This window comes from Mya arenaria, chromosome 8 (genome assembly GCF_026914265.1).
Source record: "Mya arenaria isolate MELC-2E11 chromosome 8, ASM2691426v1".
NCBI lineage: Eukaryota > Metazoa > Mollusca > Bivalvia > Myida > Myidae > Mya > Mya arenaria.
In genome coordinates, this window is record NC_069129.1 from 18,113,479 (window position 1) to 18,140,039 (window position 26,561).

Sequence of the window (26,561 nt, forward strand, 5' to 3'; positions counted from 1 at the left end):
AAGATACGTGCTGACGAATGATGACGTTTTGCCACAGAGAACTCAAGGATATTCCTTCAAAATACGACCATCAGAGTTTAACATATTGAAATCCATCATCTTTCCTTGGGGGCCATTTCTTTAGGAGTCACTACGGTTTGAACACATTAGGTTAAGAACGAACATGTTGTTGTTGTAACATTTTCGGTTAAAGACTTCATTACTTTTTACTTTCGAACTCAACAATTTGCTGTTGTTCACTTTTGCAAACACATTATCATTTCATCGGATTTTCAGTCTAACCTTGTTTGGCAAAATGAAGCTTTCCAGCCGATTTTTAAACGAATACAGGTAGGTTTCTTGATGGAACTTCTAATAAAGAATAACATCGTTATAAGTATATTTTATTATTTTTTCATGTATGTTCTTGATATAGGACAATGAAAAAATATGTACAAATGAAATCAACACTATTATGAATAAATTATCATGCACAATATTAGAAGATAGCGAGTGTTAGGAAGCTTTTTATATTCATTACATATCTAATAAATCCTAAATAGTTTTTACATAAAATCAAATCTGGAGTCTATAACATATGATAACATAATTATATCTTGCAACAAAAATAGCATTTATAAGGCACCTACTGAACATTATACAATACATATATACAATTTCAAAACATGCAACACGTAAAAAGCAACACACACACACACACACACACGCACACGCACACACACACACGCACGCGCACACAAATAACAACCATTTAACCTTGAAGCATTTGCAATTGTTACAACTGGTAACAACTTAATATATGTTTTTTAATAACACGCACATTTAAGTATATATAACATAAAACAAAAATGCCTAAATGAACCTGAATTACTTACCGGAGCAATTCATTTGACATAGTTTCGCAAAGTTTAAACTCTTTGAGTAGAAACAAGACATGTGGAAACAAGTTTGACCTACATATCTCATGTCATGTTTTAGCTTGATCTAGATTGAATAAAGACAAACATTGTGATCAATTTGCATGAAACAAAAGTTGAACATAGTTTTCAAATATTTGACCTCTTGACTTACCTATACCAACCATGAACTCTATTCAAACTTAAACTAAAACTCATTAAGATTTTATCTACGCTTCATTTACAATTATTGAAATTGTGGCCTCTGGAGTGGCAGACATTTTCGAATTTGGATTTAGTGACCCACTTTTGGGTTTGGCATGGTTTTTTTTTTCTGGGGGGTTTTAATGGAAGATTTTGTAGGTCTATACAGTTGGGTCAGGAATCTTGGATATATGGAATTAACATTTTTGCTCTAGTATTTGACCTAGTGACCATATATAATATCAAACATGACCTATAATCGGATATTACAGACTAAAGGAAGACTAGATAGAAAATGTGGATTCTAGCATGTTGACGACGTACGACGGGTAGGGAACAATTTAAACATGTCAAAGTATATACCACTACTTATATGACCTAAAACACATACACAAAACACATTTATATGTAACATAATTGTACAACGTTCAATGTAGGTAATTATATATACAGCGTTCAACACGAGAACACAAGCCAATAAACAACAATATATTACACATGTGACCAAAATCTCAGTTTATAGTTGTACAAATTGTATTCATAACAATTGCAACTTCTAGTAAAATGACATTATAGCAATTATTAGCTGCAATGACATCCGAATTAAGATACCCTACGAAGCAAAATCTCATTGACGTACCCAGCTAAAGAGCAAACTTTATTTTTGTCTTCATGGTTTAATTGGAATATTTTTTCTTTGCGTCTTTTCTCGTTGGTAAGAATCTGATACATATCGTCCATACATGAGTCCACATCAGTTATTAATGGACCTGTTGCTTTTATTTCCTTATATGCAATCGTACGTTCTACTTGCAACATAAATTGCCTTGTTTTTGAAAATATATCAGATGTCATCATTGAATATCTGTTCGAGTAAACTGTCAAAAACAATTCCCTCCGCAAATGTGAAGGAATGTTCAGCCTTTGCATGGTAAAAACCCTATCCGATAACCTGTTATATTTTATCAATAAGTGCGTAATATGCAAATAGGTAAATATGTCATCAAGTTTATCTAAAGAACGAACAATGAGGTTCTCGATTAGATTTTTATATACAGATAGGGCTGGCGACTTTTTGGAGCAGTTTAGAAGTTGTTTTCTTGGTAAAGAATTTATGCGTTTGACTAATTGACGTGAACATCTATGTTTTTTCAAGTGACTGATAATAGGCTGTGGAATGGCGTCCCAACTCTGAAGCTCTATTGTAGATTTCGAAAACCGATCAAAAGTTAGTTTCGAAAAACATTTGTGGTTGTTCATCAAATAACCTTGATATAGAGCATCGATTTTCTTTAAAACCGACACATATTGTATGAAATAGGCATATACCCAATACAACGGCTTATATGTGCATGCAAACACAAGGTCACTTTTATTCATTTTTGTATTCAGACAATCGAAATGTTTTCGGACATGTCGTAAATTATAACGAACATGTTTCCGCCTCATAAACTGAAGACAAAACAATGGATCGTCAACATTTGTAAACGGAAAACGCTTTACAAGGTTAAAAACTAACATTGTCTCTTCAGATGTATCTGGTAAAGTGTTCTTAACTTTAAGTTTTTTTAAGAATTTTGTCAGTCGGTCTTTTGAAAATAATTTTGAAAAGTATAAAGGAGTAAACATATGCGAAGTTTTACATTCCAAAAGTTTCTTTCCAAAAAGTCGAAATAAAATCGTGTTTGTTTTATACATTCCGTTAATTGCAAAAGTGTGAATAAGGGAAAGGGTCTGCTTTTTATCTTCGCAAAAATCTGTAAAAAGCAGTTTGTCTCTGTGAATTGCTATGAATTTTCTGAGAAACATGTCTGTGCAGTTGATTTGATCGGCATTGCTACAAATCTGTTCATATTCGGCTAATGGATAGTACTTAGAATATTGCGACTCTTTAATTGTATTTATAATCCGTTCTTTTATAGATATTGCGCCATTTTTTGAAAGATGATATCCACCGTTTAATAGATATCTCGCAACTCCGATATTACCCCCAATCAATGCGTAATCCATCATGGAAAACCCTTTTTGATCAAGACAACTTCGTTTTTCGTGTGAAACTATGTTTTGAAATATTTGTAGATCGTTAGTATAAAACTGCTGCAGCATAAAATTAACAGGCGATTTTGTCAGAGGCTTTTCACATCCAAGAAGAAAGTCAACTCTGTGCAGTGAAAGAGAATAAATAGACCATGGTATAACCCTCTCAAATCCATTCCATGACGCTAAAGACATTCCATGCATAATGCTCTCTATCAAAGTTTTCCTTGATACAAGCTTTGGATATAATTTGAGAAGAGTGTGTAAGATATAAGGAGATTTGCAAACCACAGTGCTTAACCATTTCAAAAGCGATCTTTTAATGACTGGATATATAAACTTGTGTTTTTCGAAATACAAAAGTCCAACAACGGTGCTTTCCCAAGGCTCAATACCATAAACTTTCGAAAAAAACGACTTAGCATCTTCAATAGTAATAGCAACAGAGTCCAAGGTAATAATCTTTTTAATGACTTTACTTCTTTGAACGTTTCTCACCATATATTCGACAGCGGTCATTCCAGAAATGTCAGCATGACTCAACATTTTAAGTAGCATGTTGGTATCCATATTAGTCTTCATTGTTTCAAATTCATCGTGATAACCATTTAAAAGCGCGTAATGAAAAATGTTCCGACCGAGTATATCAGTGTCATCCACTGGTACATTGTTCATAACTTCAATAAAATGCCTTATGTTAAAATGCACCCTGTCTCTTTCGTCCGTTGATTCACAATTTGGCAACAAAAACAGATAGTGAAAACAGTTCCGATCATATGAATCTTTAACATTTATTATTAAACTGTTTGAGTGCATTTTAAGAACAATAAAACTTCGTCTAGATTTATGAAGTGCAGCTAGATGAAATGCTGTTGAACCGTTTTTTGTTTTTGCGGAAACATTTAATGCCAAAACATTAACGTTTTCAAGAAAATAGTAATTGTCTTTAGAAGCAGCATAATGTACTGGGTATATGCCCATATCGTCTGGAAGATCCCAACCTTTAGTTTGATTAAGGTCGCTTATAAAAAATCTGACAATATCTCCTTTTCCAGTTAGAGCAATCAGATGAGCAAAATTGCCTCCACTTGGGCAATATTCATGGGCTTCTGGTAAATATGTCGACATATTTCCACAGCGATCTGAATTATGTCCTTTTACCATGACTCTTATTAAATCGAAATTCTTGTAATAAATTGTCATCAAAAATGGCGTTAATCCATAAGACGTTTTGCAACTTAGTAAATGTGGAAAATGTTTTACTAAGTACAGACCTACATCGTTTGATTCAAACTTGATAGCTTCATGCAAGGGATTGTACCTCAAAACTTGATGCCATAGATCAAATGTGTTAAAACCTGAGCCTGTAAAAGATTTAACACAGTGTGACAAATTCATCAATTGAGTAAGGGCAATGTTGCCATCTTCTAATGAAACACAACTTACAGTATGTCCTTGGCGATGCAGATACTTTACTATATGTAAGTGGTTTCCCCTCGAAGCATAAGACATACATTTGGAAAGGTCTGCCCCCGATGTGTGTAAATCAACAACTATATCATAAAATCCATATTCACAAGCAATGTCCAGGGCTGTCTGTCCAGTAGCACTTTTTAAATTCAAGTGATTGACGGTCATTTTCTGTAGCAAAAACTTGACCACGCCAGTACTGTTAAATCTTGCGGCAATGTGTAGTAATCCATAACCCCAAAAAGTAGATTGTTTAATGGAAAGCGTAAGTTTCAAGGCTGCTGATAATGTTTGCTGACAATACGAAATTTCGTTGTATCTGAAGAATATGTTTGCACCTTTCAAAACAAGAAAACGGAGTTGTTCAACCTGCCCCTCCATCGCTGCTAAAAATAAAGGCGTTGCTCCACTAGAATCTACATGGTCTTCATGCTTAACATGATGAAACACCATTCGGAGAACCTCAACTGAAGAAGTGTTTTTGATTGCATGATGCAAAAGATGGTGAACATTTTCAATTTGTAGGGAATAAAACTTTTTTTTAAGTATATCATTTCCAGAAGACTCCACATGCATAGCTAATTTGACAATATTGATTTGTGTTTTTTCACTGTATGATGCAGATAGCATATATTTTGCTATCATTTCATGTCCTCTTGTGACAGATATTTTGTAATTTTCATTACGGTCACTTATTACCCAGGAATAAATTGATTGGTGAACAAATACGATGCCTATGTCAGTCTCAGTCAAACAAAACGTAAACAGTTTTTCAAAAACTTCGTTGAATGAATTATAACTATCGTTGTTAACGCCCAGTACTTGCATAATTTGAGGAACTTTTAAAGAACACATCGATGCACAAACGATTTCAAGGATACGTTTGGCCGTATCAAAATAACGTTCCGTTGTACCGAAGTGTCGACTGAAGTTTTCCTCGTATATTTCCTCAAGACTTTGGGGAAGATCTTTGTAGTTTTCGATACTGTCTTTGTTTTCAAGAAGTTTGTTAACATATAGGAAATTTCCTTTGCTTTGATATAATGCTTCCTTTGCAGTATTTGTTATATTGCTTTCACTAATAAATTCCTTGATATCGGCAGTATTATTACTGTCAGAAAACTGAAGGTTTTGCAGAAGCACGTGTTGTTTAAACCAGGCTGAAATGGTTCCATTTCTAGCCGTTATTACAACCTTAAACCATTTGGGCAATTTTGAAAGTCGTGATTGTAGAATATCCATAATCGGATTAGTTTCCTTATTACTGTCATAGCATTCATCTAGGGCGTCTATTGCAAATAATACAGGTTCCATATCGCCTGTTATTTGTTGTAAAGGCTGAGTAACTGCTAGGTCAAAACATGCCTTTATATCAGACTCGCAAGCACTTTGGTCATAAAATAACGAATTGTTGCCTAGATACTCTATAATTGAGCCGTATTCCGCACTAGCTGTAGCCAAAAAGCCAATAAGCCTACGTACAAATCTAGATGGAAGCCGTGTACTTCGAATATCGAACTTACAAACGTGAAATGCCTTGACGTGTTGTCTTAGCTCATATCCCTTTTCTCCTTCACCAGCACAAAGAAGATGTCGTATAATAGCCGATTTTCCGTATCCAATATTTGCAAGAAACATTACTCCCCGCAAGTTGTCATTTTTCAGCACACTATCTTCTAGTTCTCGAAACAACCATTCCCGACCTACTAGCTTCCGGTGATGTCCAAGGAAATTAAGCAATGGTAGGTCCTGGGGAAATGGGAACGTGTACTGCTCTGATAAACAGCCTGAAAAAAATAATGTTTTGAAAGCAAAACAGTAAAGTATAGATAGAACAATGTCTCGACAAATCAAATCTTACCTCTGTTATGTATCTTACCTCTGTTATGCTTAGGGCCTATTTTGATGTTTGGCAACAGATCACTTCCAGAGTCGTGCAGGGATGGAAAAGGTTTCAAAGAAAACAGAATAGCCAAACCAGCAAACAGTAGAATCGCGCATACACATTTGTAATTCTGCCTTAAACTGTAGAAAGTCTCTTTTGTAGCAACATTTATCTCATCTGTTTTTTCTAACAAACGCTTAAAGGCTTGATTACATTCTTGTATATGTGCCTCTAAATCATTTTGAAATTCTTTCTGCAAAATCCATGTCTCTTTTGTAGCAACCTGTTTCTCATCGGTTTTGTCCAACAACCGTTGAAAGGCTTGATTAAACTCTTGTCTATTTTCTTTTGATTCGGCATTATTATTTCTTATTTCCTTTTTCAACTCATTGATAGCTTCTAAAACAGGGACGTATTCTTTATCTTGAATTTCTTTCAGTTCTCGTCTGCATTTGTTTATGTCAAGGTAAGCCTGCATATCTTTTTCTGCAACAAGGTCGAATAAAACATCGAACACTTCCATTTTTTTATCAATGGTAAGGGTAACTTCACTACTGTGTGCAAAGTATTCATTTCTGACCTTCATTAAACGCTGCATGGTGTTTTCTGCTATGTCGAACATTTTGCAGTTTTTCCAGAGGTGACACATGCAGGAAATATCAGAGATATTGAAAGACCCTGTCCAGTTCACAGGCAAGAAAATGTCGATGATTTCTTCATACGATGTCGACCATAACCATGATTTTGTTCTTTGAGTGTTAATTTGACTTTTCTGCCTTTTGTAGGTATCCAGGAGTTTCTTCCACTCAATGCAATGATCGCACCACCTATATACGAAACAATAATATAAAGAAACATACACCATAAATTTATACATATTGCATTTAAATGAGTCTTGATTTATGCACATGTTTGCGCATGTTGCTGCCAAAAAACAACTTAGATTTAACTTGAATTGATGAGTAGAATCTCAGTGTTTTATTTGGCCTGTAAAATTAACTGGCCAATCGAATAAATTGCATCACCCAAGCATGTTTGATAAGGATAATATTTTTTATTGAATACGGCTGATTACAATACGTACTTTTATACAGTGTGACTTCCAATTGCTTTAAGATTAATTGGATGTCATAGGTTTTGTTAGTTTGCTTTATTTTTCTTTCATCAACACTCAAAACTCGCTTATATAAGCAAAAATGTACCACCACTGTAATTAGTGAATAAATTGTTACATTTGATAAACAACAAGTTATCATGAATATATTATGTGCATTTTGTTCTCATTAAAACTGACAGGAATTGTGATTTATATTTTGATTACCAACAGTCTGGTCAAGAAAACGTTTTCGAACTCAGGATTGTAAAGTTCCCAAAACGATTCATATTTTAAAACCAATTTTATAAACTGCATAATTTCTGCGATAGTGTTTCATTACAACACTGGTCAGTGTCTGTCTTGATATGTAAAAGGTCCAATTGGTTAAATAATTGATCGGAGAGCATGATCATAGACCTATGAAAAACTTGTAAATATATATATATATATATATATATATATATATATATATATATATATATATATATATATATATATATATATCTACTACAGATATTAAGGTGACCATATATATATTAATCTAGGCATTATGGGGACCGCTGGATTAAGGCGACAAAAATTGGTCTCCTTAATATTTTCAGTCCAGATTTGATGTATCAAATGTCAATAAAAATGTCCATTGACAGTAAGTTGATAAACTTGAATGTTTATTTACGAGATAATTTCATTGTTTTAAATCCTATTATCTTTTAATATTAAAAAAAATATTCTTAAACTTTTGTGTGTGTATATTTGTGTATCCATAAAAATAGCTATTAAGGCGACCAGGGAAAAAATCATAATTTTGGTGAAAAATAGCTATATACTAAGCATTTTTTATTTGTTTTACTTTATTTAAAGCCTATTGTATATTATCCCGAAGTTTCATTCCATAAAAAACAGAAATAAGGAAATTCGATATTTCGTGTACCATCAGCATCCAAATTTTCAAGTATACAGAAATTTAACTTTCCGGAATATAACGGAAATTTTCGGGTATCTCCGTGGTACCATCTCCGTGCAATTATGCAGTATGGCGTTCATCTCTTACGGAAAGAGAATGGTAACTTGGTAAGTGTTTAAAATACATATTCAACGTTTTTTTCGTTTATTTTTATGACTTTTGTACAGTAGTATAAATCGTCCACCCTTTGGATGAAAAGCAAATGATTTATCCGGATTTTGTTCATCCGAAACTAAATCACTAGTATCAACATCCGGTGTAATTTTTGCTTGTATTTCGGAGAAACTCGATTGATTTCTAGCAAACTTGGTTTACCACTACCTCGTCGCTTATTATTATTTGGTATGTTCCAATCTAAAAAGGGATTTGTTCCCTTAACATCTCAGATTTTAATAAATAAAAGACGAAATGATACAAATGCCTTACATTTTGTTTGTCAATGTCATGTCATTAGTCATTCTCATCACCTTTGAATAGTAGTCATTCTAAAATGCCGTCCAGGCTTTTTTTAATGATGGTTAGCCTGGAGTCCAGGCTAACCATCATTTAAAAAAAAAGCCTGGACGGCATTTTAGAATGACTACTTTGAATAGCAGAACAGAACGAACACTATCACCAATTCGTATTGTGGCTTTTTGCATGTGTCTTAAGTTCTCATATTTGATAATAAATGCAACAATACAATATTTCCCTTATTCTGCCACAATTATGCACCAGTCAATTGTAACCATGGCCCCCAGGCAGGTCTTGTTTATACCAGGGATAGCAGGGGAAATGGGCCATGTTTTTACGTTCCAGGTGGACCGGCAGTGCTGAGTGAATGCGGTGTTATTGTTTTTGCGCTGAAAACAGGGAATGGGCCTAACCTAGGATGTCCCCAGGGGCATTTGACGGGGATCTGGTCATTTCGTAACCTTACCATTTCGTAACTGCTGAATCTTGGTTATTTCGTAACCATTTTGTTAGTCAATTCGTAACCGTCAAGAAATCAATTGCTCATATAGTAACCACCATTTAACAAATTGATAAATAGTACTCTTAGCACCTCGTTAAGTGCATTGTTCGAACCTGGATGTATATGGCACAGCAACCAAGACACCAATTGGGAGACATTACTCAAATTCTCACTAGTAACAAGCCAATAATTTATGTTACTCAATAGTTATTAGATATATATATCATGCTTAATTAGAAATGATTTGTTATACTACCAAAATATGTTAATTATTTTCTTACATTTTGCTTACCGTACTTATAAACAATAATTTAAGACTGATCGCGATGTATTTTTGAGTAAAATGACGTTTACATAAATGATCATTCTTGACCTATTTCATTGACTATATTTGTTTAAAACGAACAAAATTTTGTTCTGTTCTTTTCTCAATTAATCCATATTCTGCATACTTTATATCCGAAACCGACAAAAAACAGCCTAAAATTATTAGTTATGGTACAGTGGAAACTCACTAAACCGGATCTCCACAAAACCGGAATCCTCGGGATACTGGAATTTTATCAGAGTCCCGGTTTTCCCCTTCTATTTTCAATGTAAAAAAATCCCTACAAAACTGGAACCCCGGAATTCCGAGAAAATTTGTTAGTTGTCAACGTAATTTTACCTCACAAAACCGGACGTTTTGTTCAAACATGTCAAAATAATTCTGTGTATTAGGAATTCGCGAATCAAGTGTCACTTTGTTTTGACAGCCGGTACGTCGTTAAATATTACACCTGTGATGTTGTGTTAACACGATAATCGATAATGATGATTGCGCTGTGGATTGACTGTCGCGCGATAATCAAACGATAATCAAATTTGTGAAAAGAAAATTGATTAAAACATTTATATGTTTGTTGCAGAAAATAAAGAACTAGAAACGGTTTTTTAGTGATCATTTTGAATGGTTGTTTTATCTAAAGACTTCTATGATTGAATCAAATTAGAGCGGTGCTTTAATTAAACTATCAAACATACTAAACAAGCATTAAATTACGAGAGTTGTTTTATTTCAAGACTTGGAAAAAAGATGGTTATAAAAACGCAGAAATGTTTAATTATGCTTATCACTTTTGCAAGTGCTTTAATCATGTCTCAACCTCCGTCTAAACGTCGGAGAATTGAACTGTCCCTAGAGGACAAAAGCCTTTAAAGGTTAACTCAGTTAATATATTGAGTAAACTTACTCCGTACATCGAATCCCCACTAAACCGGAATCCTCACTAAACCGAAAATTTTGCCCAGTCCGGACCTTGTCCGGTTTAGTGAGTTTCCAATGTATTAATTTCCAATAACAAGATACAAAATTAAACATATCGGCACATTTTTAATACAATAAGCATATAAAAAGCGCATACTCTCATTCAGCAAACTCACTACATTTTACAATACTTCTATGCAATTTAAAAAAAATGAAATTCTAAAGTTATATGGTCTTTATATTTAAAAAATATTGGCTTAAGGTCACAATTCCTCTCAATGGTAGAACATCTATGAATTAAAAAATTATTACATTTAATATTCAGCCTACTTATAATATTTCCTTCGCAACATAAAAAAATAGCTAGTGTGAATGTTTCTATTTGTCTTAGTTTCAGAGTTTATTGGCAAATCGCACTACACTATTAGGAATAAAGAAGGAATACAACTACTAGATTTAACTTTGTTTATGTTGTTATTTTTATGTTTTATACTTACAGTAAACTTTAATTTTGTTAATTCAAATGGTATTAAATTATTTCCTCATAATTATAGGAGTCAACGGTTAAGATATGACCATTCGATTTCTTAACGGTTACGAATTGACTAACACAATGGTTACGAAATGACCAACAATGAGCGGTTACGAAATGACCATAATTCATTTGACAAGGCTTTTACCAGCTGTTTGTCTGTGCAGAGCGGGAATTTTACCTGGGATTGGCTGGACCGAAAGTCAAAGTCCCTGCTATTAGCAGGACCTTGGGGGCCCATGCTGCAATTGACTGTTGCATTATTTGGATTTTTTCTTAACTTTACGACACCCCCCCCCCCCTACAGTATTTTAAAGTCAAGTTTAGTAACATTTATTTACAGAAATTGGATAACTTAACATGTAAAGTAAACTGTACTGAGCTTTTGAACAAACCTACATACTTATAAATCAAAATTGATATTTTAGGGTCTACACTGAATAAACCCAAAATGTTAGTTTTGATTTGCTAAATTCGAACAGTATTTAGTCTATCCACACAAAATTTACAGGATCATCAGATAACAAATTTTCTAAAAATTCTCTGTTTGCCAAATAGGGAAGACAGGTTTAAGTGGGGTTAAAAGGTTGCTATCTGTGACCAAAAAAATACTGTTCAAAATTGTGAGTATTCATTTATCTTTCGTTCAGTAAAGAGCATGCAATGGCATAGTGGTTGGATTAGATAATCTGACAGCGGTGCTGGACGTCAGGAGTTCAAATATTGTTGTGTGTTGAACATGGGCAATTTGCTCTGCCATTTTTATAGATAATTGTGTATTCCAAAGGTATTCTTTTGGTAAATTGAACTCACAACAGTTGTAGTAATGTCTTAGATCCAGCTTGGATAACTTGGACACAGTAAGCAGTTCACACCAAGGGAAATTCTCAGATAAAACAGCGCTTATGAACTTGAACATTACATTTTTCATTGAGACAAAGAAAAAACATTATTGCTGATCTTCTGAAAACAAATCTTGGATTTAAACTAATCACCAACAAAAATATATGCATTTTAATCACACAATGTAAACAACTGCGCCACAGATCTTATCTGTATGTTTAGGGTTTTTAAAATTTAGCAGTTAAATATAGATTAGCATACTGGTAGGTCTGGTTGGTCTGTTGCTTTAGATGCTAAGTAAACATAATGTCAGTGATTTCATCACTATTTCTATTAAAATATCAGTTTTCTTCTTCAGAACTTCTCACATTTGCACCATTTTTTACCATTTGAATCATAAAAAGATAACAAACAAACACGGATGGAACATTTGAAAATACAATTCAGTTGGTTTCTATTTTCTTGCTCATTTTTGCTTGAAATTATTCTGCTTGAATGTGATTTTTGTTGCTTAAATTTGAACTTAACTCTTTGTGAATATTTAAGGAATGTAAGGGGTCAGATTTCAGATTGCTCATTATTTCTGGAACACTAAATACTTTATTTGATTGTGTACACTGCACTTTCTTGTTAAGCATTCATCCAAATCATTTGGGTAAACATTGGCAGAAAAACTGCTTTTAGATTTATACTGGTCATCAAAACCGGCACTGACAAAACATAAGATGTGTTTAATTAATGTGCGGGAAAGAGGTTTAAAGGTGTCCGCCCACAACGAAATGCTTGCGGGTCACAGTACCCCTTCAAGTAGTTTTTGAAAAAAATGATTCTCTCAGGTAGCGTTTGATTATGTGTACATTGTATCCTTGTATGTATTTTCAAGTGTACACATGATTTATATTTATAAGGTTTGTACAATTTTAGTTTTATTTAAAGTTTAAAATTTTGACATTTGCCTGCCCCTGTCTAAACACTTAAATTCTTGGTCTTTGGACTATTGTCTGCAACTTCAAAACACACTTTTTGGAACAGGACACATTTTTCTGATATTTTATCCAGTTTGACTGCAATATAAGTTGTATTTATCAATCAAGTAAAAAATGACATTTATATTTCCATAATTACCTGGTAGTTATTTGTGAATTTGTTTTAATTCATGGATAGGTTTATTGCGAGTGTCATGGAAAGCTGGAACTTTTCACAACACAACACAATATGCAAACTGAGAATGAACTGTGTGTGCCGGCTTTGTGAACAAAAACGCAAGGCGGCTATGGTTAGTTGCGTCAAGATATCATTGGGACCCCCCCCCCCCCTCCTGGACACACAATACAATTCGTGTTTCGCTGATCTGTTGGCTGGGATCAGATCATCCATTTGGGGATTTAGATATGTTACCCCAGCCAACAGGCTGCATGTTTAATTTTACTCAATACTAAGCTTTGTTTTAGTGCGAACATCAACATGTTTATCTAATTGCAGTTGCTGCTTGGGACAATAAAGTTAAGTCAGCAACCGTCTACCAGACTGCAAGATTCATCTCTTCCAAAGGATGTCGCACCTTTCCAGGTGGGTGTGCATTGATTGATTGATTGATTGATTGATTGTGAGTTTGTGTAAATGAATAACTGTGAAACCATAACCAAATTTTGGGCTGTAAAGGTGTGTATGTGCATGCTTCACATATTCTCCGTCCTGGTTGGCATACTGGACCGTCATCAGACACTCTGCCATGAATGTTAGAGAGTTTAAAGCTATTTCTTATTTTCCTGTGTAACTATATTGATGTTAGATTAAATTTACGCCGCCGTGTTACTGAGTAACAATTTGAAATTGGGCCAAAATCATCAAGCTAGAGCTTTGCATAATCTTTTTCAAACTTCTGCGAGATTTCTGCCCTTGACAATATTTGCTCGCAGCCCCGCTCAAAGTTGCACTTCGTTCAGTATTTGAAAGCTTACGGATACACTTTTTTGTTAATTTGAGATCTTAATGTGGCTACTTCTAAGTAAATAGATGCTCAAAGTAACTAGATGCTCTGGGTGTTCACTGGGTGACAAAGGCTACCCAGTATTGGTTGTTTCTTTTTTCTGAAAAGATGTTTCTAGTGAATTGCCCAGTTGCAGTGGTTTTGACGCCACAAAACCAGCATAGCTCCATGACAGATATATAAGTTTTCATCATTGATGTCAGTACTGCTGTATTGGAGGCCTCACAATTTCTGTGTGGAAATGTCATCTGATACACTCATAACGGCGTATTTCTAGCATAGCTTTCATAAGTGCATGGCCATTCTCTGTCATTTTCAGATACACTGTGTTTTGTGTGGATAAGAAATGCAGAGTGGTACCACCAATCACCTAAGCCACCATTCCCCTAACAGACAATAGGCTCATGGGGACAGTTCCTGCAATTTACAGAAAAGCTCTCAATTGTAGCCCTACGAACTTCAGGTAAGCGATAAATCTGGACTTCAAGATATCTCTGTACTCACTGTAAGTTTATACTTCATTTGAACAAAACATAGGGCCGAATTCAGAACAATCACTCTCACTCACACTCAATGAGTTAATCCTCTGTAATCACATAACGGTCGAGATATTTTCGAGTGAAAGGTATATCCGTATTCATAAGTGTGAGTGAGACTCAAGTGTTTTGCGTGAGTGGGACATTTGTGAGTGCTCCGCTAGGCCACTTGAACCGCCCTCGAGGACTGGTTGTGAATAGGAATTGAATGAGTGTATGTGAAAAAAGTACATGGCAAGTAGAAAAGATGAAATATATCAAATATTTGGAACAAATAAGGGACATGCTCGTTCCCAGACAATATTTAAGAGACCGGGATAATCCATTGAAGTACATGTTCATTCAATAACGTGGCCATCTATAAACAAAACAAATTCAAAAGGATGCGCCTATCATATATTTGTTTTGTTTCGCAATGATCTTGAACCCCCAGCAATGTTGATGTTTGCAATTCATCAATGGCTGCAAAGACAGGCAGCTAAAGGTACGTGAAGTTAGCATCCTAGTGGCATGAAGTTAGCGGCCTAGCAGCGTGAGGTTGGCGGACTAGCGGCCTAAATTTGTTATCTATTTCAAGGTTCAATGGTTTAAATGGGAAATATGATAAATCAATGTTTTTAGTCGTACATTAGCGGCCTTAAATTGTTTTCTACTTCAGAGCATTTTTATATGAGTTTTCTTCTAAAACAATGCTAAAATAATTGTATTCCTATGCAAAATACATCACGCTTGAGCGGTCTTGCGGCGTGAACTTGGGGCCTGGTGGCCTAGCGGCCTAAAAATCCCCAAAACTCAATCCAGCAGCCCAGGGGGAAATGCTGATATTCGCTAAAGGATGTTGATTTATGAAAAGGACATTTAATTTATCATTGTTTTAGAAAAGAACTCATATAAAATGCTTTGGAATAGGAAACAATTTTAGGCCGCTAGTCACATGAGGCGGCTAGGCCGCCAGGCCGCTAACTTGACCATTTCATAGCGTGGTAAGGGAATTGATATGTATTTTCCAGCCTACATTCAGCTTGATTATTATTACTATTATTATTAATATTATTATTATTATAATTATTATTTTCATCATCATCATCATCAGCAGCAGCACCACCACCACCAGCAGCACCACCAACACCACCATATCATCATCAACATCATCATTATTATTATTATTATTATTATTATCGTCATCTTCATCCATTTTCCCCTACATTTCTTGAGTTGTTTTTCACTCCGAGGTGTTATTTCCCCATTAGAAGTAGATTCATTCGCTAATTCTATCCATCTGCTATTTTTTCAACTTCCATTTTTTCAACTTCCATATATTATTTTCAAACGCCCAAGACCGCTTTATGTAGAATACAAAAGCAAGATTATATATGAATACATATTTAAATTATGTGATACAATGGAAAACGGCTACTTATTTAAAACAGCAACAACAACGACAACAGAAAACATGCATTTAAACGTATTTTGCAACAGTTATTTACAACCCAGAACGTTTATTTTTATTAACCAATTGTTTTAAAATGTAAATTTCAGTTTCAGAATAACACTTTTTATCATTTGTTTGTTGCCATAACTAACAATAAGGTACTCGAATCTCAAATAAACATATGTTTACAATGTATAATGTAAACATCACCATAGTCAAACAGATAATCCGATATGATCATGTAAACATACGTGTATAATTATATACTGTATTGCTCACTTGATGAAGTGGAGTGTTAGCGAGGCGTGTGAATACGAACAGATCACTTGAGTGTCACTCCCCATATTCCACTCAAGTGATCATTTGAGTGTCCCTTACGGGAATGTGGTTGGAGTGTGAGTGAGAGTGGATGTTCTGAATTCGGCCCTTACAATTTCAGCATCAAAATCCAGGTTTAGATCCCAGACCGAACTTTGTCTCCTTCATTAAACTTAATTTCAGATTTTCTATAAGCCACATACATGTTCACTACTTATGACGGATAAGAACTTTCGCAAATTGATTATAAATGCGTTTTCCCAGATTTACACCCTCCTCTTGCAGATACTGCCGATGGTGAAGCTTGGGTGCACCGGGCCGGTTTTCCAGCCGTGTGGAATCAACATCTCCAGCTGAACTGGGGCCGGGAATTATATAAGACTCCTTAGCAGCATGGTGAGCTTTTGCGTATTTATTTCCAGGCTCTTATACCCAGCCAGACTTCTGCGTTTAAGCTTTCCTTTCGTCATTTTTTTGAATAACGTATCTCAAGTTTTTCAATGAAATCACAACTGTGACACCTTTGGAGACTAGATTTAAATTAAGGAACCATTATGTGTAGAAAGCCTTTTGGGTGATTTAAAATCAAATTAGTAAACAGGATTCTCATGGTTCATGGTTTATAATTGGCCTTGTGGACCTTTCATTCTTTACTTTGGTAACAGCCGCTTAAGTATGTAAGAAGGGGGGGGGGGGGTACAGATGTGATAGTAAACAGTGTTTAATAAGGTATATTTGTTTTTATTTTATCACCATTTTGAAGGTAATGATTGTGTTAAATCAGGGATAAGTAACAAGTTTAACACAAACACTGTAACATGTTCTTTATATCAAATAAATCTATAAATTATCTCTGGAGAATTTAGTCTGATCTCCATTTCTCAGAAAATGTAGCTGTCTAAGTGCCTTTTCCATCAATGAGTATCACTGTCTTTAAATTGCTGTTGCGGTACAGTTTAAATAGCAAAAGTTTTATGGCCCTGCTTGTTTGCAACTCCTCATTCATTTTTGTACAGCGAGAAAAGTAAGGGAATTCTAGAGATTTACTAGAATTATGGATTGTTTTTCATGAGTTACACAGTACATAAGGAGGAATAAGTGTGTACACAACTCCTCATTTTATTCCTGTTTATTATTTATATATGTAACATAGATGTGTACAAGACTTAGAAACATGACATAAAAGAGCTCACTTTGATAAATTTTCTCAAAAAAAGATATCTTTACTGTTAAAGTAAGAACTTTTACTGCATAGTAAGTAATGTCTTCTGCTCATCTTTATGACATCATTACATGGAATGGAAACTTCCCAAGATACATTTCCACATGGCGCAGCTCATTTATATATATTGCTGATGGATTGTTTAGAAAGGGACAGTTTTAATTGGACAAAATGTTTTAATCGCCATTTTACAGAGTGCCAGCCAGTCATTGCTGTTCTTGCATTGCTGAGGAGGACAGTCCTGCCAACATAACAGTTTGTTCAATAACAGGTAAAAAACTGGTCTCACTTTACATTTTCAACCACTGCCAGATAATATAATCTTATATAATGATAACTCCTTCTTCACAACTGGTGTTAAATATACAATGATTAAACAAACAATAAAATGAAAATTATGCTCTTTAAACTCAGAACCATTATTGACTGTCAGATGCTACTGGTAAATGAACTGGTCTTGATGTCCTTTTCTTGAGATAATTACTATTTGCATAATACCCCGGTACTACTATTGTACATTCAATAGAAAATCGTCTTGTTTGTATTGTTAAATGGCTTTATAATGTTCCCCACTTCCTGATTCTTGAAAATTACGTGAACAAATGACAATCCTACTACCATTTAAAGTTTGATTAAATTTCGTACAAATGTGTTTGTATTAATTTGCCTTCTGCTTAAAGTAAGGGTATATATACTGGGCAAGAAGTGCTGAATTTCATCGTGAATGACAGTGATTATCCATAGTTTGAATTTGGTTCGGACATGTTTGACGGGAATTCAAAGACATTTTTTTGTCATCATTTTCGCATACATTGGTTCATTCTAAGATAAAAAATATAACCTTTTTCAAAATGTTTAATCTGTGAGAGTGCAGCTTTAATAGACCTGTGAAACTAAACTCTCAATCAAACTTTGGTAAAAGATCAAATGCGGGGCTCCGTGTGTGGCATAGACTGTGTTAATTTTTATTTAATATGATGAAGAGCTAGTTAAGTTATCTTTGTTAAAAGTCTTTATTTGAAGCAAAATATGTTTCAATAACCTGCATGAATTTTCTTCACTGGATATTGATTTATAAAAAACATTGCTCCAGGGTGCGGAGCTATTTTTTGCTATATGTCTATATGGAAAAATCTTCTTCTCAGAAGTCAACTTTGTTCCCCAATGTGCAAGGCACAATCGGTGAAAATAATTTCAATAAAAGTCACTGATTATTATTATTGTTATTATTATTAATAAACTTTTACTATTTCAGGAGACAAACAGAAACACAGAGGTGCTATACATTCTGATGGAAAAACAAAAGCATCTCCCATCATTTTGGCGTGGCTCAGATCAAGAGGAGAATTTTAAGAAAAAAGGTAATAACTGAGCGACTAAGAACATGCAAGTTGCACTGGTTAGAGTGTAAGACCCATCTCCCTTCATAAGTATGATAATCATCACTGTATTAAATCAAGAAATTGAAACGTAAGTGTCTTGTCTTTTGCAGTGTTTTTGAAATATAATATAATTTTAAAAAAACTAAATTATTATTTAATATGATTGTGAATGTGTGATGTTTTCTTCTGATCATTCACTCTCAAAAACCAGATACTAAAAACATATTTGTAGATTTTTTTGTTTTACTTGTAAATATAGTTTTAAGGTTGTATTTTAGGCAAAGCCTTTTATTCTGCTCAATACAAACTTAAATATTGTAAGAGTTATGGCCCTTTGTAATTTTTTAAACAAATACATTTTTTTATGTTTTTGTAAGCCCATTATTAAGGGACTTTTAATATTTTCACCAGCTGCATTATAAAGTCAGACCAAAAGTGTTCAGTAAGTGTCCAAACAATAACTAAGTTAGAATCCTTTCTCAAATCAAGTGAGTGATATAGGGCCATCTCTGTGTTTGTCTGACTAAAAACAATAATCAATCTTGGAGTTAAATTGACAAATATTGTTGTAGAATGTTTTGTGAAGACATACAATTGGATTACTTTTGTGTCAATAGGATTAAGGTTTCTGCACATAAAAATTATTTAGAATTGCATTTGGGTCAGTCGGTTCACGTTCAATATTACTTGCAGTATAAGTGGAAGCAGTGACTTAAAATTAATTACCAAACAGTTTCTGCTCAATTGCTTTGAGTTAACATACGAGTTATGAAACTTGGAATACTAGTTCTTGGTGGCATAAATGAAAGACCTTGTTTTGTCACATTGACTTGTTATCAAGCACTAACTTCCTCTAAATTCTCTTCAGGTGATGGTTGGGCACACACAAGAAGACATAGATCACAGGTGTCTAGCCATATGAGTAGATAGGAGTGTCACACTCTGCCAAACTTACTTCATCAGACGAGCAGAAAGCTTCTCAAGATCCCGCACTGCACACTAAGACATAGTCTTTGACTACAACAAGGTGATGAAAGTACAGAGGTCCAATTGAAATCAATTCTGTGCTGCTGTCATTTCTTCATTCTGGAAGTCGATGGACATGATTTATTATGGCATCAAGTGTGCAGTTTGCCGACTATCAGCAGTCTTGTTCACCAGCTGTGCAACTTGAGCTGGTAGCTTTATTGCTTGAAGCCACTGCATAAGAGGGGGAAAGTGCAGGCTCATCAAAAAGTCTCAAAAGTTGAAACTAGGAAAAGAAGTTTATCAAGAGTGTGAATCTATTTTGAAAACAATCGTTACAATGATTTGGTTTCCTTTGAAACTTCATACATACTATGAATTGAGATGCTTAAGTAAAAAACCGCTATTCAAATATCAGGAAACTGCCTTTTTCATACTAAAGGGTAAATGATGTCGCCATTTCCTGTATGTATTTAAATAAGATATGTCTCCACAATTAATATTTTTAGGGAATTTTTCTCAACCTTATGAATGAGATTAAATTGTACAGCGTTATATGAGCTTAATATGTTTTCTCATTCTTTAAAATTGGTGAAAAATTGTCAGAAGATAATTAGACCAGTATCCATTACTGCAATCATACAATCAAATATACAGGGACAAGCCCACTGGGCATATAATATAATTAAACCCTGTTTAGGGGCACGAGGCAAACAGAGTTACTTTCAAACGTTAAAGCTGCACTCTCACACTTTGGATGTTTTGACAACTTTTTTCATTTTATGTCTTGGATTGGAACCATCCAATTTTTGCGAAAAATTAAATCCCAGATTTTTCTATTTAAGTTAAAACATTGATATTTTTTATGCACTTTTCTTAAACCGTAACATTAATTTTCGAACGGAAATATGAAATCTGCGATCTGATCTTTTGTCAGCAATCTTTTATCATTGGTTTGCAGATAATTACGCAAAAACTTGCTCATTCGAAGACAAAAAAAGTTGTGGAAACGGTATATCTGTGAGAGTGCAGCTCTAAATGTTTAATTTCTTGATTTTACTACTGTATTAGAAATTACAGGGATTGGGGTATATTTTTAGTGTTTTTATTGCTTGTTTTTGATTCATACAGTCATACTTTATTCTTCAGGGCACAACTTACAAATAAACAAAACTGGAAAATGGTCATATCAAAAGGTCAAAGATAATGCAAGTTGAACAATCATATTGTTCATGGCTTGTATTTTTGGTATATTTTGTTGCATATGCTATAGAAAAGTTGAAAGTTAAAAATAAATTAATAGTTGAAATGATGGCTTTGAATGATATTGTCAGATGAGAAACGGCACTATTAAGAAATAGGTATAATGGTACTTTATTTATTTTAATCAATTTTAGATATTATGAAAATTATTATCTTATTTAGTACATGAGACCTTTTAAACAGTTATTGACAATATAACAATGTGTATATGAAGCTTTAGATCAAAACTTAAAGCTGCACTCTTACAGATTGTCAGTTTAGACACAAAATTGTCTCAAAATCGGCTGATTTGGTTATCATTCCTTTAATTCAGTCATATTAGATAATTCACAATAGAACCAATCAAAAATGTTTGGTAAAACTGCCGAAAAATTAATTTACATTAAATTGTTTGTAATGCTTTTAGTCATTGTTCGTAATACTTTTAGTCATAAAACATCATTTTTTAACATAAATATGATGAACTGCAATCTGATCTTTTTTCAGCAGTCTTATATCACTTAAAATTGGGTCTAGACATTTCTGCAAAAAATACTCCATTTATTGACAAACAATAAAAGAGTACCGGTAGTCAAAACGATCAATCGGTGAGATTGCAGCTTTAAATACACCTTTTAAGAACGCCGTAAAATTCCAATGGTTTGCCTAAATCTTTAAAGCTAGCATACTGTTTAATTGACAACCATACTTATTGTTTAAAATATGTCATGATATCTTTGTACAATGTGTTTATATAATTCATTAAAGAAGTCAAAACAAATTTGTTTACCTTGTAATTTATTATCTGTTATTTAAATGACTCAGACAAAAATGGGAACGTCAGTGCTAGTTCTTTTACTAATAACATCCCTAATAACATCCCATGAAGTTTCTATTGGTGTAGCAGCAAGGAGGTGTTACATTAAGGATGCATCATTTAAACCAAATTATACATTCATATGCACATCATACAGGCGTGTAGCCGCCTATACGTGAATACGCGGCTGAATCCACATGATTCTGACAAAAAAAATCAACCAAAGTTGCAGTATGCGAACTTGACTACATGAATCTAAAACTGGTTATTTTCCAGTACTAAATAATGCACTAGATTGCACCATGGTTTTCAAAATTTTCTGAGGGGGCACGCCCCTGAACCCCCCAGCACATGAATTCACATGAATAGAGGGGTAGCTACGCCCCTGACATAATTGAAACCACAGTGTGGCTAAACAACACTTGTATGTTTATCATACGCAGTGATCTCCCATGGAAATGCAATCGTCAAAGAATCTGAAGGGGCTGTTTATATGGACTAGATTTGAAATGCACCAAGTGTTTAAAAAAGTTGATTTCAGTCACGAAGAGAATCAACCATACCCCACACTTGTTGGAGTAAGATGAAATGTCCACTTTCCGCGAGAAAGAAAGTACATTGAAAATGGTCATTTGATTCAATTGACTTTATCTTTTTATAAATATGTTGCAATACATAAAATACGTTATTTGTTATAATTGTTTACCCATGTTGAATTTTATTTGGCAAATTTATAAGAGATTTAAATATTAAGAAACTCAGCCGCTAAAGAGCATATGATTATGACATACTTTTTTTTAAATCTTTCGAACATGAGTTTTTGAGTGAATATAAGCGAAGCGTTAAGTGTTTTGAAAATGCATCTTTTACTTGGATTTTATAGATTGTTATTACGAAATAAAGTATGGCGAATCAAACGAAGTGTTAAAGCCAAGCTATTGATGGCTGAAACCCTTCAATAAATGTTGATATGTGCTAAAATATAGTCTTTGAAGTCCAAAATTTTGACATGCGTTACTAACCCGATTCAACAAAAGGCTGTTGCACAATCAGTTGATTGACATAATCACGTGATAAACCAATAACTTCCATTAAGGTTAAAATATTCAACACCTTAGTATGAGTCCCTGTGGGCGAGTGGATAAGCGATCCGTTTTTTATTCTATGTGTTATCTGCACCCCCATGTGCTTGCTCCCAACTTGAACAAGATTAATTTTTAATACTTTAATCTGTTTTTTAAAAATGCAATTGAAGTATAAAAGAAAATCAACCTGGTTACTATTATTTCTGCAATTTCAGTACCAAGGAGTAAAATAAATATACATGTAAGTGTTTTTAGATGCATTACGAGGAAAAATATGTTTGGTGCCAAAACATGAGAGAGTCTCTTTAAACGGAAAAGTTTTGGCAGTTACTCAGTCAGTCAGATGATGGTAAATATAATGCATAGCATCATCGCTCTGGAGTACGAGAACGTTGTATACAGAGTATGTTTTTACTGAACATGCGTCTGTTTATTTTGATGCCATAAAAGGTTTAAACTGTTTAAAGGAACTATAACATTATGAAACAACAAATCTGATTACAGATATCAGTGGCAGATCCAGGAATTGACTTAAGAAGGGGTACGTGAAACTCATGGGCTTAATCTTTCCACATCCTCCCCTCCCTCAGAACAGAAATTGAATGGCTTAAAATGTTGGACCGGGGTGGGGGTTAGACTCCCCTAATTTATAGTCCGAAATAGTGCATTTTTATCTTAATATTGTATTTTTTCCCGATATTGACTATACGAGGAATAGAACGTATTGTAAACGGACGATTCAAAGGGGTGGGGGACGGCGCGCGCGCTGGGACCGACCCCCCCCCCCCCTGAATCTGCAATTGAGTACATGCATTAAAACCGTCTCCGTAGCCTATTGGTTAAGGCGTTCTATACCCTTCATTCAATTGACTTAATACTTCACACAATTGTTCAGAACCATCAGCCAATGAGGTTACATAACTCCATAATACAAGTTATGGCCCCTGATTGACTTAGGTTAAAGTTTTAGGCAAGTAAAATTTAAGGGGAAGTTGGAATTTAATAAAAAAAACTTCCATGGGTCACAATGAACCCAATGAACAATGTTCTTTAATCATGAGCTAACTGTTCAAGCGTTAACAGACACATTCCTGTGCAGACAAAACTTTTATTGTTTTTACAAGCACAGAACTTGTATTTAGAATTTACAGTTTCTATATAATTCAACTGAAAGTTCTATTTAACCATAATATATCAAATATTAAGTCACCATTCACTAGCGGATTGAGAATGGGGCGCAATCGGCGTGCGCTGCCTTTAAAATCGTCCAAGTTTACTTTTTGTGTCAATATATGAGAAGAAAATAAATACGCACATAATGCATCATTTCCGACTACAAATTGTTAAAAATTTCTTGATTGAGTAACCCTCAATCCTCCTGCAAACGCCCCTTAGTAACGCCCCCTTCTAACGACAATTCCTGGATCCGCCCCTGGCCATTATATTTTTTCTTGATCAAACGGTACACATACCAAGTGACTGAAGCTGAATTTCATTTAATGAATGAGATGGTCTGTAAAAGATTTCTGATGAATATCCTATGAAATTTGCAGTCCTCCCGTTTCGACCGGTCAATGTTTGTGGATTTATTACACACAATTATATAAAAAATACTATTACAAAGTTGTCTCTTAAGGTTACGGGAGCCTTCACTGTCAAAAGTAAGATATATATAATTTGTCCCCCTAATGCCATAAAATATGGATGGTCCCCTTAATGCCTCAAAAATAATATTGTATATACACTGGTCTCCATAAACCCTTCGACATATATACCGGTCCCCTTAAAACCTGCAACATACTTACAAATTATTAAGGAGACCGCAAATTACGTATATTTTTTGTTAATTAATTTAAGAAGCCTAAATCTTGTACACATAATAAAGGATCATTTCAATACTAAATTATCAACAAAAAAGCAAAATAAAGTATAAAACAAAAAATATACAAATTGTCTCCTTAATGCCGTAAAATACATACGGTCTCCTTAATGCCCTAAGTAGATATATATATATATATATATATATATATAGGGTCCTAAGGTGTGTCGTGTTTCACGAGGGTATCCGGACAAAATACCGCATCCGAAAACGCTCAAGTGAAATCGAAAGTAGACTTAATATAATTGTATACTTGCTAAATATTCATGCACAATGGTTACACACTATTCAAAATATAATCTAGGTATTTTAATTCTTTAAAATCCACTTACTTTGACGTTTGACCGCCATCATTTTCACTGCACTGTTGTGTACATGCTGGAATGCTGGCAAGGTCGTTATTTATTTTGCCATGCATGTCTTCCAATTTTGTTTTAGTGTAACATTCCAACATGTGTTCACATCTATTGATTGCATATTTGCAAACTAAGTAATTATACACTTCTTCGTTTGCCCAGAAATCACACTCCATGATCCAGCAAGTCGACGTTATATCTATGGTCGACGTTCAAATCTATACAAACTTACGCACTGACAATTGGACTCTATACAGCCAGGAAATTTACCGTAAAGTAAACCTTGGAATTGTTGACTGCGGTCGGTTGTCTGCTCCATTACGGACAAAAATGCATTATAGTAGAAGTAGTAGTTTTATTCGTGCATTATGTCAATAACAGTACATTTTACATCAATATAAGATATATCACATATTGTATTTGCATGATATTTAGAGTCCTAATAAGTTATATCACAGAAAGTTTAACATGAACTACATCATACTAGATCTACTAAAACAAGTATTACTTCTGGTGTTTATGATAAAGCTATCTAATTTATTGCCAAATAAAGTTTTACCAAATAAAGTTTAACATAATAAATGACATTGCACAGGATAACCCGTAAAGATTTGCACAAGTACAAAAGCTTATTTCAAACGGGGTCCATGTCTAAGGTATTAAAGTTGGCATTAAATGATTTAGTGAACAGTACTATAATATTATATCATATACTCAGATGAATTAAATAATATATGACATTCATCACAAATAAACTACTATCAGTATCAAATAATTATATAATATACCACATAATTATACAAATAGTTAAGGAATATCTAAAAATTACCAAAGCAACTATATAAAAATAGTGCGTATTCTTAGAAAGCGCACTTATATTTATCTATTACATAAAAATTATGAATACAAAAAGACAGACTTTTCAAACTTCTCCATTTCCTTTAAGAGGTGAGTTTTGACTAATTTCTTAAAAACATACTTTGATTCTGTGTCTTTGATGTTATTTGGAAGCATGTTCCAATCCCGTATACCATTATAATAAAAAGAAGCTGCTGTAAAACCACCATTATGTGGGACATAAAATTTTAAGTTGGAACTTCGTTACATTTGGCAAAATTATCCTTCATATAACTTGGACATTTGTCATAAAATATTTTGTGTACATGATTTAGCCTAAGTTGTCTACATCTTTATTCGACATTTAAAAA

General features: G+C 34.0%; 1 protein-coding gene and 1 long non-coding RNA gene across 4 annotated transcripts; one reads left to right on the forward strand and one right to left on the reverse strand.

Annotated features, from left to right (window-relative positions):
* Positions 1-1,043: 1,043 nt before the first annotated feature.
* On the reverse strand, positions 1,044-25,565 carry LOC128243122 (uncharacterized). 2 transcript variants are annotated; one of them, XM_052960678.1, is made up of 3 exons: positions 25,330-25,565; positions 6,487-7,319; positions 1,044-6,394 (listed from the first exon to the last, which is right to left on the reverse strand). In XM_052960678.1, the coding sequence occupies exons 1-3, from the start codon at positions 25,527-25,529 to the stop codon at positions 1,704-1,706; spliced, it is 5,724 nt and encodes a 1,907-aa protein (XP_052816638.1). In that variant the 5' UTR covers positions 25,530-25,565; the 3' UTR covers positions 1,044-1,703. The 2 variants fall into 2 exon arrangements, with proteins under 2 accessions (XP_052816638.1, XP_052816639.1); XM_052960679.1 differs by lacking the exon at positions 6,487-7,319.
* LOC128243123 (uncharacterized) lies at positions 8,449-18,980 on the forward strand. Of its 2 annotated transcripts, XR_008262770.1 has the most exons (5): positions 8,449-8,659; positions 14,438-14,581; positions 16,690-16,800; positions 17,821-17,897; positions 18,882-18,980. It is a non-coding gene; the product is annotated as an uncharacterized LOC128243123 (long non-coding RNA). The 2 variants fall into 2 exon arrangements; XR_008262769.1 differs by lacking the exon at positions 8,449-8,659 and having other exon boundaries at positions 14,396-14,581.
* Positions 25,566-26,561: the final 996 nt, after the last annotated feature.